This window comes from Clavelina lepadiformis, chromosome 4 (assembly GCF_947623445.1).
Source record: "Clavelina lepadiformis chromosome 4, kaClaLepa1.1, whole genome shotgun sequence".
In the NCBI taxonomy this organism is placed as follows: Eukaryota; Metazoa; Chordata; class Ascidiacea; order Aplousobranchia; family Clavelinidae; genus Clavelina; species Clavelina lepadiformis.
Window position 1 is genome coordinate 15,344,708 of NC_135243.1, and position 12,636 is coordinate 15,357,343.

Genomic DNA, 12,636 nt, shown 5'->3' on the forward strand with positions numbered 1-12,636 from the left:
ATCGATTTTGCAGAAGGGAGACTTGCTTATGGTGGGAAGTATTGCATTGAACTTATCATGAAATGAATATTCGTTCTATACCATAAGACTAACTCTGTTCTGCTTTAGCTTCACCGGCGCCTACCGACGTGCAAATAAGCAACATCGGTTTAACTCGATTCGATATTAGTTGGGAGCATGACACGACCGGTGAACTCCAACCAACCATCCGGTACCTTCAGCATGTTCTTTGCTATAGTCACAATATAAAAGCAATTTGATCGAACAATATAATGATTTAAAACAATAAAAATATTCTTTTAACTTACCTACGTTAAACCTATTATATGACTAAGAATTTAATAAAGTTTCTAAAAGTTATCACATTCACCATATAGTTTATTACACATTTCAATCGGAAAAAGAGCTAACATCTTCTCGGCACCCCCCCTAGTGACATATTTCTGCATTTTACATATATGCAAAGCAACGTCTGCCGCTCTAACCGGGACCTTTAGCAATAAATTAGGAGTTTCTCTTGTTGACGCCAGACATGATTGATGTCTAAGTACAATCGTTCAACAACACTGCAGCTGAATGTCGAGGACATTACTTTGAGCAGCTCCACATACATTGAGCCTTTTTCGTCCTCTTTCAAGAAACCCAGAAATCAGCAAAACAACAAACACAACATTAGATAGAAAGGACGCGAGGATGACATCGATGTCTGTCCATGTCGGTTGATACTCGCCATTTTCTGGTGGCTGGATCATAGGCTTCAATTGTTTTGTCAGGAAACCTTTAAATCATATGAAATAGATTATTAAACAAAAGGCAATGCCAAGTCTACCAAACCGTAGCTTATAACTATTGAAGTTAATCTTAAATGTTATGAAAATATGGTAAAACGTTTTATATTCACCCTCCAAACACCCATATAAGGCCATCCACTACACAAGCTGATCCACTAGGTCTTCGTTCATTCATAGATGGAATATCAATCCAAGTTTTTGAGTCCAGGTTGTATTTTTCAACAGAAGAGAGGTTCTTTGAACCAGCACATCCGCCTGATTTAATTCATTTAAAGAACATGAGAAGTCATAAATCTACTTAAACGTTTGCAAGATATTTGCACTTGCAGCAAGACTCACCTATCGCGTATATTTCGTTGTTTAATACAACAGCAGTTAAATGAAATCTATGACTTTTCATCGGTGGAATATATTCCCACTTTGCAATTTGTGGATCATAATATTCTGCTGTTTTTAGTGTGCGACAGGTATCATCCAATCCTCCAAGTGCGTAAAGCAAACCTTTCAAAATAAACCATCAATCAATCAAACATGTCAGTAGATCTTCAAATTCAAGCATGGTTACTCCTCCACTTTACTTTATGAAGGAAAAGTCAAATCCTTCGTAATGGCGAGATGAAACATTTTAGAAAAAATACTGCTTTAGCTGGCACAACTTGTTTCTCCTTTTCACCTTAAATACTAAATGAAACTTTATTTTCAGTTATTCTGATTCATTTTTGAATGCTTAGAAATAGTATCAGCTTTCACGCGTTATGTTCTGAAAAAATGCAGTATTTCTTTGAACAATGCTTTGAGTATGTTTAACAATGCTGAAAAACAAATGCATCGATCAACGAGGTTTACAATAAATTGATGCTAAACATTATCAGTGATATAAATAATTATAAGCTCATGCCGATAAATAACTGTGATAAAACAGTAGTGACGGATATAAAATGGTAGATTTGGAGTAAACTGAAGTTACGTCCCAACAACGACACGACTGACCGAGTGATATTTCTTAATTAACTAATTAAACTGGACCAACTAATTAAAATGGACCGTCAAACCTTCGGTACTGGACGATGAAACACTTTTAATTGCAAGCTCTCACACTATGGTTAAGGTAGTTTAAATGACAATCTTATAAACAAATCGCAAGAAACTTTTGTGTAGACGTAGCAAGTGTTTAGAAAACATTGTATGCACGAAAAATAGCTGAGTGTGCGAAATGGACTTCAAAAAAGAGCTCATTTTCATTGAATATGACCAGAACAAATTTGACAAAAGTTTTCTTTAAAACGTTTAAGTATCAAACTTACCACGAGCGCAGACTAATGCATGGTTTTGTCGCTTCTTATTCATGTCACTTTTTACAGACCATTTCTTTTTTTCAGGGTTGTAGCTTTCACATGATGAGACGGGACCAGATCCATTCCAACCACCAGTGCAATAAACAAGACCTACAAGACGCAAACTGGTAAAAACTTACACAGGAAACTTTTTGTCGCATTATGCCATGATGCAAAAATTATTTGATTATTTCGTTTAAATGCAGTTTATTATAATGTGCTGAGCTATTGCCTTAAACAGTGATGAAGGTCAAACGTTGTCTCCCTTCTTTTGTTGCTTTTTTACAACTTCAAGTTGCAGTGGAAAGGACATAATTTATCAGGATTCTTCATATTGATTTTTACAAGATTATTCATCCCGGCTGATAACAAAAGCTGACATTAGTAGTAACAGACTTTATACCAACAACTTCAACTAGCAACTTCTGTAACAAATTGCGCAAGTATATAGCAAATTTACTTTCATTTATTTGAAAAGACTGTTTCATTTTGTAAAAATGATTGTAACAAATACCAAGAACCAGTGGCAAACTTAAAATGTTAAATTTTAAACCTGCACACGCCCGTCCGCAAATATACCAGCACATGTGAGGGTTGGAAGTGGGCACAGAAACTTAAATGCGGATAAGGTCTTGCGGGGCAGTGCGAGTGTAGGCAGAACAAGTGCCCGTTCAGGGCTCTAAGACACACTGCACATAGCTATTAAAACTAAGTACGCGTTCACATAAGCTGCTCGAGTGCAAGCTTCACCATCTACACTAAGTAGGTTCTTACTATGGATTCATCAGAAGGTAGCACTCAAAGAGAATAAAAGATGCAAAAATAAAGAGGCAGTGGGAGAGGCGATGGTCCAAGCATGTTCAAGTAGAAACATTGGTGGTTAGCTACTTGAATTAAATGGTAAGACCATAAATCTAGTTTTGTTTATACATTAAGAAATATTATAATCTGTATGGAGCATTATGAAGCACATGAGAAAATTTAAGCTAAAAAGAGACTCTGTTTAAAGTTGCATTTTCACTGCTATGACGTCATAATATCTTACCATTCAATAAAGCCGACGCAAACGAATGTCGCTTTTCCTTCATAGAAGGCAAGCTGCAATCCCACTTTGGTTTTTCGTCACTTAAATTCAACATCTCAACAGAGCTAAAGGAAGTGTCATGATCGCAACCACCCATCAATAAAATTTGTTGATTGTAATTTATAGCAGATGGATACATCCGAGCAATGTTTGTATTCTGTATGATAAATCATCATTGCATAACATCAACATCAAGTGAAGTATATATACTAAGAATAACAACCAAATACTGGATATGCGGTTATTAACAGACCCAGGTTTGAAAACGTTTAGGTACAAAGCCTGTCAAGTGCTGCTGACAAAGCACACATACAATTTTCCTGCGACGTTGAAGTGGGCGAATTCTATATAGTCGGACATATTTTGAAGGTCATGACACAATGAAATATGCCCACGAACTATAATCACATTTCTATTTTCTAAACAATGAATAAAGCAAACATACCGCCAAGTCAGTCCACTGCTTTGTCTTGGTGTTGAACTTGGCAATATTTTGTAAGCAATAAAATCCACCAATGACAATTATCTCATCAGACTGAGCTGTACAAAGATGAACAGATATGAATCGATCATATTATTAATACTTCATAAAAACGGCTCCTTGTTCTAATGTGATTAAACGTTTTAAGAAATTTCACCACAATAACAACAATCTGTATGTTATTGAATTGACCTGAAAGTAAAAGCTAAACCATTTCAATATATTTAACAAACATACATCTGTAAACTTTATTGTTTCACTTTTGCCATGTTCCAAAAAAATTGTTTAGCAAAAAAATGTTACCCACAAACAACAAAACATTATGTTATCGTAATGTCACTTTTATGCGTAATGAAGTTTTGAACAAAATCTCATATTTTTATATTTTATACAAAGTCAAAAATTTAAAAACCACTTTCACTCACGTTTCTGTTTTTTGTAAGTTAATTCTGGTATTCGGGAATATAACGAAGTTACCAATAAGCTCATACAGTCAGTTGATTGGCAAATTAGTTCCTGCAAAATATTCTTATTCATAATTTCTATCCAGGATGTTGTCTGGTTGTATTAAAATTCATTTAGATTGATCAATAGAAAACCACAAATATCATATGAAAAAGTTTTACTCTGTTAATCTTACTTCTTTGTGAACAACATCAATTAGGAATTTCATTGACAAATAGTTGGGTTGAATGAGATGAAACAAATCACGGAAATTTTTTCTTCGTTCAGTTAAATTATGTCTTGCCCACGCAACTGCATTCTTGTACTTGTCCTCTTCAACCAAATCTTGGGGAATTTTCTATAATTTTGCACATTTGTACATAAAAATTTCACATAACGTTGATATGAATGAAACTGTCCATTCAAAAATCGCCTTAGTAACTACTTTACTATACATCTATTAGCACTTCTCATAGATCACTGCCAGGCAAAAACCTCTAAATCTTAAAATAATCTGCATACTTTATCACTTTTTGATTGAAGCATAACCATGACATCATCAATATCAAAACGAAGAAAATGCGCCCCTCCAGGACTTTGATGATCGGTGCTATTTTGTTTTGAATAAGACTGCCGTTTCAAACAACTTGCTGCGTTGGGAAACACCTGAACAATTTTTCTGCAGTGTTCTCTCATTCCTAAACAAAATTACATTTCAGTTATTTATTAAAGCGTTATACAATGCTACTACGCATTTCACTATATTTACTAAGACGGTTTCAGAAAGCTTTTCCCCATAAGCATTCACATTTTATAGACAAACTATTCAAAATGTTAGTTCACAAGAAAGCATTACATTTTGAAATCATGAATACAAATGTTTCAAAACGTAAATATTTGAATAGCAAGAAAACTTTAATAAAAAAAGTTTGTTCTATTCTCACCGGATTTTTCTTTACAAGCTGAAGCAAGAGAAATTCGAGAAATGAGTGATGTTAGAAGTTTTTTCATACAATCCACGGAATCACGAACTAATATCTAATGTGCAGTACAAGGTAGGCTAGGTTTGTTCAACGCGAAGTTCGATTGAAGGACAGTTATGTCATAACTTAATGTAACCCCACTGGTACGGTAAAAATGTATGCAGTAAAATTATATATTTCGTAGGAATTAAATTAGTTTGGATATTCCAGAATGCTTATCCCTCCCTAATCAAACATGTAATAATTACCTAAGGTTTTTTTACATGGTCACCGGAGATATGTTTTCACAAAAACAAATCGTAAAGAAACCGATAAAATAAACATAAAAAAGATTAGTTCTGCCTAAGTTGTGTAAAAAATATTATATCATTTTCAATAATGATAATAAATTTAAGTTCAAAGCAAGTTATTTTATAAATATACTGTTGATAACTCTGCACAGTTTTGACTGATTTGGAAACAGAAACAAATTACCTCCACGTAAACAACGTCCGTCAAAAAGGTTTTGGATAAATAATCCAGTGGAATAAGTTGAAACAAATCATAAAAGTGTTTTCTTCTTGCATCATTGTCACATTTTGTCCAACGGGCAACACTGTTAAACTTGTCCTCATCTATCAAATCCTGACACAAATTATGTAAACTTTTAATTAGTGTCATCTCTTAATAATCACACTTAACTGTACAAGTGGTATATATTTACTCATTAACTGTTTGTTTATTTATTTATAACTCATTATTGTTTATTTACAATGAAAAATATTTACTTTTTCCAAGGATAAAAGCAACAAAATATTTTTCAGCGAAGTAACTCCAAATAGATTAACACATTTTTTTATCTCACTGTTATACAAATGTTTTCTATATTTCAGTGTACTTCATAATTTTCCAATTTTAACAAAGCTTTGACATCATCCAAATTGAGCTGAAGAAAATCTGCGCTTTTCAAAACTGCTCTGAGACTTTTAGAAATGAAAGTTTCAGCTGCTTGAACAAGATCATCCATGTTGTATCGGTTTGAATAAGACCGAATTTTCAAACAATTTTCTCCATTCATAGACTTCATGAAGAATTTCGCACAGCATTCTATTAAAACTAAATAAAATTTTGGTTTCAGTTTATTTCATCAGTCGAATTGTATATTTAGTTTCAATCCAAATGCCATCATCGAAAGAAGGCTTGCTCGAATACTGTTTAGTCTGTCATTTGACACATACAATAAACTCATCAATAAGCAAAACATTAAAGCAACAAATGGTACAGGGTTTAAATTAAATGCTTAAGCAAATATGCACCACAGCTATCATTGGATACTGGTCTGGAATGCAAAAGTGGTCTGATGCATCCAGTTTGCATGTCTGATGCAGCAGTTTGCAATTATGCATGAAGTGTGTGTGAAGTTAACACTCAATGAAAATAATATTGAATCAAGGTACGTAATACATAATTGAGTCATTATATAATACCAACTTGGAATCAAAAGATATTCTGATGCTTCCAGTACATCATATACGTTGTCATGAGTGAGAATTGTATTTGAAGTGTACATGAAGTCAAAGATGGATGCCATTGTTGGACCACTAACGTCTTTGATAATTCCTTCGTTTAAGTAACTTTCTTTCATCTACAAAAAAGCATATCACAAACAGTGTTAAACCTGATAGTTTATTTCATTATGATGCTGTAATTTAAAAAATTAATGCCATCTACCAGTTTAAACCAGGGTGGATTACATGTACCCCAAGTGGTAGCTTTGGACTTCTCAAGGAATACAATAAGTCTGAGAGATATTCTTATCCATCTTTTTATTCTTGAATGTAATTGACTATATTTGGATGTGGTACATTTTCTACATATTCTACTTGTCGATATCTTTTTAAGATCGGAAAATTGGAAATGTGCTGTGCTACCATAGGGTAATGCACTGTACCACAAGTGCTAATTACCTAAGAGCCCAACTACATAAAGGCATGTAGTCAACTCACACCTCAATGGGTGTAAGGATCTTTGCGCGTTATATATACTTGAACTGCGTCTCTTTTGCGTTTGTGGTACCTTTTAAAGTTGTGGTGGCAAGCAAACTGTTCTTTAGTTTAAGGGATTAATTTTTTAAACAAGCCGCAAATTTTTTGATTCCATAAGTCAATATCAACCCGTTGATACCTCAACAATTATAAATGAAGCGTGCATTGTCAAAATATGAAACTGTTGGAAGCACTGATGCAAAAATGTTAGGGGCACACGCGGACCAATAAAAAGTTCCAAAGGCTACCAATAAACATAAAGTTTGATTTAAACTCTCTCTGTCGATTAATTATATTTTTAAAACTTGTCATCACCGAGGCAAGTCTACAAGAAGTACACATACAGAAGTTATAACTGGCTGACATTACTTGAACAATAACAGCATTGATTGTCAAAAAGTAGTGAAAAAAGATTGTGGCAACTAAGCATTTAAAAGCACTTATGCTGCTGCTATAATGCCTTTGGATAACTCATAAACACTTAACGTATTTTACGGACCATAAGGCGCAATTTAAATCCTTTTTTTTCCTCATAAATTGATCGTGCGCCTTATAAGCTGGTGCGCCTAATGTATGGATCAAATGCGTATGCGCAGCAACGTATTTTAATGAGCTTTATACGGTAACCCATACTCCTTATAATCGGGTGCGCCTTATGTATGAACAAAAAACTAATCAAAGCAATTTATTGACAGTGCGCCTTATAGTCGGATGCGCCTTATGGTCCGTAAATACGGTAGTCATATTTCATGACATTGGTAACACTTTACAATGTGGGTACAGTCACAAACAAGTAGAAACAGAAAATGCAACTATGGAACAAAGCGCTAAAATAAATGTGGTAGCAATGAAAAATCATCAGTGACTCTAAGTGGTAAGTTTTACCTTTACAGTGAACATTGCCCTGAAATATTCTGAGAATGAACCGAGTACACATTTGTGAACAAGGAATTTTTCTCCTTCAGCTTTTATTGTGAAATCACAGCCTTCCTTCGTTTTTCTTTCCCTTAATGAAACACAGATCAATAAATATTTAAAATAACTTTGATAGTAACCAGCTCATAAAACTGGTTATCGATATAAACTCCTATAACACACAGTCAGGTAACAAACATCATTATTATGACAACAACAACATATAACAATATAGTAAAAACCATATGTAAAGCAGCATGTTTATGACGTCTGTTTCAATTGCTATTGTCTTCTTATCCACACAACTTCACCAATGAAGTTAAAGGCATAAATCATTTGTATGACTAGCAACAATGTCAGTCTAGTGAACTGTTTGAGTTTTCATAGTTTGTGATTATGTTATGATATTCATATTCCGACAACTTCTTGGTCATCTTAAGCCGAGGAAAGAAGTTAGCGATAATTAAACTAAAAAAATTGTTTCCTTATTGCTTGCTTAAAATGTTTTTAATTGCAACCAATTGGTTTTTGGTTGTCATTCAGTCACAATTGTCTTTAGCGTGATTTACACTTCTTTAAACAAAAATTCTTGAATTGAACATTAATTTTTGGCTATTTTAATCTGGAGCAATAAATATGTTTATATTCATTAAAAACACACTATCAATTTATTTATGCAAATAATTGAGATCTTGACTTAAACTGCATGGTTTTATGTATGGTTTCATACACCCTCTTAACTCATCAAACTTATAACATTATATACTTTAACAACTTGCTTATTTTTAGCACTTGCAGTTTACCAATGAGATAATTTATTTTAAAGGATCATTTTCTGTTCTCTTTGTCGTTCTTTAGCCACAAAACGAACAGCAGTGCATACCATTCTTCAAGAACAAATGAAGTGGTAAAAGCTTTTGCCTTTTGGCCCACAAATTTAGGTTCGTGAAGCATTAACCCAAATAAAGGTCTTCTGCGATTATAGAACTTATAATAATCGAAACAAACCTAATCATAAGCAACGACAATTTTGTATGATGTAGAACTTACTTATTCAATTTGTTCAAAGTTTCAGACGAAAGAGTGCAGTTGAATTCCATTGCTTCAAATGAAAAGTTAACTTCAACTGACTTAAAATCGTTAATTAATCTAACTCTAATAATTCAAGTTCATTAAAAATTAAACCATACTTTTCATCAACAATAGTTAATGCACAGAAGTTTATACCTTGTCGTAATAATAGAATTACTGAAAACGTTAGTATTACTAACTAGGACTGGTTACTAACTAAAAAACTCTCGCTGGACTAAATTAAAATCACAGGATTAAACTAAAATCTTGTCTTGTACTTTGCTAGTTAACCATATGCACTGTTCCAATAGCTTCATTTACTTGAATTAGTTTGGTTAACACTGCATTATAGCATTGCCTTACATGCTATCAGTTTTTAAGAGGAAATTATTAAAACCAGCAACCATTTACAGAACAGGTTGATATTACTTATCAGTAACAATGCTATAAAAGCAATTAATAGCCTGAAGGTTAATGCTAAATTTACATAATGATTGATTTTACTGTTTCATAATTTTCCTGCAGGAGGAGTAGGTCGTGAATTACAAAGTCAAAGTAGATATATGAGAGCAAACATTCATCATTATTGTCATATAATAAACTGGAACCACCATTGGACTGATGAAAATACTAATTAATGTATATAATTATCAAACAAATGTTTATGAATTTATTGTATAAAACTAGTTTATTACACTTTTTATCAATTTATTTGTAATTGCATTGAACATTTCAACACTCAGGATATAAAGTAATCTGTTTAAACACTTTGAAAAATTCATACAAAACGGTCCAAATTCAGACAGCCAACACAAAACATGTTTTTGGTCAAAAATCAGTGACCTGACAAAACATATTCAAATGAGAAGACAAGATTATAGGCAGTGAGCTTGTCTTGCTAATGCTACTGGATAAAAAAGCAATAAAAAGTAGATTTCCTGCAATGGACTTTTTATAATGACGGGTGCAGACCTTAACACCAAAACTTGTGTTAGGTAATTGTGCAAAACTTGACTCAATCACTAAATACCATTAAAATATCACAATGATATTTGTATGATAAACAATATCGAAACATTGGTAAAGGATTTCCAAAAAGTTTTTCATAATTATGTTAGCACGTACACTTTTCTATGACAAAGTTCAAACTGTCCAACTTTCTATTCACATGAAATAAGCCAAACATCGTGGTACTGTTACAAACGTAGATTAGAGCTCAGGTAGAAAGTATTGCAGTTTTTGCATTGTGTGTGCAGAAACACATATTATGGTGTGCATTGAAGGTTTATTTCTTGCTTTTTTGTTATAAACTAGCATTCCAAGAGCTCGTTTTGTTTGGTAAAACGATCGTAAAAATGTAAAATTTGGTTCGTAGCCTATCCATGGCTGATGAGTCTTGTCAGTAAGTGCGCCACTTTATGGTTTAAATGTGGCACACAACTTAAGGGAAAAATTGCACTCCAAGGCTGTTCCGGGTGCACTACACAGACTTAGCCTCAGTTCGGACTGCAGAGAATGGCAAAATCTCATCAGCAAGATCTTGAGTGAATCAAACAACCAAAAATTAAAAGTGCCAAAAATGCTTGGATGTACCAGAAATGTAAACCTACTTACATAGTAATGTAGGCAGGTTGACCAATTTAAACTTTAAATGAATTAAAATTTGAGTGCACAGAAGTTTTATTCCAGACTTAAAACGCAAAACAAAACAATTAAAGTGCGGTACTGTAGCTAATTATACATATATATAACCAAGTCTGGTATAATATGCGCAATTTTTGGAAAATTTCCATTTACACGGTTGCATTTATACCTATTGGTGATGAGTCATACTTGTATGATATCTTATATCCAACAAGATTTATCCATAGTAAGGTTTTTGGAAAGCAACCACTAACTACAATGTAATCAAAAAAATATCATCCGCCCATTTCTCTCATAAAAACAATCAACAAAGACAAAACCGAGGGAAGAGTTGGCACAGTGTGAATCGCTCTTAATTAGATCCACTTAGACAAGGCGTTTTGCTAAGCACGTAGTATTTGAGCTAACAAAGATGGAATGTACCATAGAACAAAACTGATGAATGACAGGATCATTTAAGTTGTTCCTCCAAACAGACGTCCTACTATACTATCATGTACAGTGGTTGACCTCATTGAGACATACAGGCGTAGACGTATAGTACAGGCCAACAAAAACTTTATTTTACCGAGATTAAAAAAATAATTTGCTGTATTCAAATCTGTTTGTTGGTATGTTCAATGCTAGTAGAATGACCAAGATACTGCCACTGATATAAATGGATAGTAATCAAAAATTAAATAAAAGCTTGTAATGCCCACTGAATAAGTTTAAACAAAGATTTCTTACATTACTTTAACTGCTAACAGCCAAGAAACATGCACAACGAGCGTGCCAGAACAATCTCCAAACTATTCTACACGACCTGCAAACCATAATCTCTTGACCTCTAATCATGTGGGTATTGAAGGCGAGGGCTGCTGCTGTGCACTTAGTGGGAATTTTGCGAAATTGTTTTAAGTGACCGAAGGTTAAGGCTTCCCTTGGGGAAATGAAGTCATAACTCACATGGCCGTGCAAGCATATTGAGAGTGATACAAAAGTTCAGCCAGTTGTTCCAAAGCACGTTATTGAGCAAAAATCAGTGACCTGGAAAAATGACGTTATCCCAGAAAGGGAGAGCACACACAGTTAGCCTATCTTTATACAATACCGAGAAGAATGGCAGGACGTTAAATTGGCAAGGACAAAACTTTCAATTTTTGTTTCTTTATTATAATTAGCGGTGTGCCTTCTTTTCCCCAAACTCAACTGCACCTGCTATAACCGACTTGATTATATATATCAGGGGTGGGTAACTTACCCAGTCGGCGGGCCCTGATCTATATCAAATATATACACATGCCAAAGTCTGCCGCCCAGGACCATCCTTCTAAACCTAATATAAATAAAGAAGCTTTAAGTGACACCAAAAACTACAATTTCTATCACTGCTATTTCTCTTATGTATTGAAGTCCTGGCAGTGGCCATCATGTTAATATAAACTTATTGCAATATATTATAATAAATTAGCTTTCAAGCAACTAGCTTTTCTTTTTTGTTTACTAGACATTGCCATGAAAACAAAATATGGCACGGACGTTGATAAATCTTGTGCGTCAAACTGGGAAACTTTCCACTATCTACCATCTGTGGAAAGTGTGGCACCCGTACTTGTGTCAAGTACTTGCAGGTGAGGTTCATCATTATGCACGCCGAAGTGTTTCATCTTCACGCCAAATTTAATTTATAATAAATAAACAAAGAACTGAGGCTTCCGTACATAGATCGAGACCCGTTAATTCACGACGCGAAAAAAGTGAGGGATCCCCCTCCATTACAGCACTGTGCACACACGATTTCTTGTCGAATACTGCTTTCCTTTTCATTCCAATATTGGGCTACTTACATTAAAGTTCTGTTTTCCTAAACTTCTGAATTAAAG

At 33.9% G+C, this 12,636-nt stretch overlaps 1 protein-coding gene and 1 long non-coding RNA gene across 2 annotated transcripts; both read right to left on the reverse strand.

The window, feature by feature from the left end:
- Window positions 1-207: 207 nt before the first annotated feature.
- Window positions 208-9,210, reverse strand: LOC143451589 (uncharacterized). The gene is made up of 15 exons (XM_076952286.1): window positions 9,107-9,210; window positions 8,027-8,147; window positions 6,588-6,741; window positions 5,995-6,212; window positions 5,592-5,741; window positions 5,079-5,172; window positions 4,657-4,832; window positions 4,331-4,492; window positions 4,116-4,206; window positions 3,655-3,749; window positions 3,171-3,366; window positions 2,096-2,236; window positions 1,131-1,292; window positions 902-1,046; window positions 208-778 (listed from the first exon to the last, which is right to left on the reverse strand). The coding sequence occupies exons 1-15, from the start codon at window positions 9,154-9,156 to the stop codon at window positions 673-675; spliced, it is 2,061 nt and encodes a 686-aa protein (XP_076808401.1). The 5' UTR covers window positions 9,157-9,210; the 3' UTR covers window positions 208-672.
- A 2,800-nt stretch (window positions 9,211-12,010) lies between these two features.
- Window positions 12,011-12,497, reverse strand: LOC143453379 (uncharacterized). Its single transcript, XR_013115161.1, has 2 exons — window positions 12,293-12,497; window positions 12,011-12,089 (listed from the first exon to the last, which is right to left on the reverse strand). It is a non-coding gene; the product is annotated as an uncharacterized LOC143453379 (long non-coding RNA).
- Window positions 12,498-12,636: the final 139 nt, after the last annotated feature.

Excerpts from the sequence above, each read along its gene's own strand:
- LOC143451589 (XM_076952286.1), bottom strand. The coding sequence starts at position 9,156 with ATGGAATTCAACTGCACTCTTTCGTCTGAAACTTTGAACAAATTGAAT. Across the intron at positions 6,213-6,587 it reads AGAATATCTTTTGATTCCAA|TTTTAATAGAATGCTGTGCG; the intron begins GTTGGTATTATA and ends AATTTTATTTAG. Across the intron at positions 3,750-4,115 it reads AACTTACAAAAAACAGAAAC|CTCAGTCTGATGAGATAATT; the intron begins GTGAGTGAAAGT and ends ATCTTTGTACAG.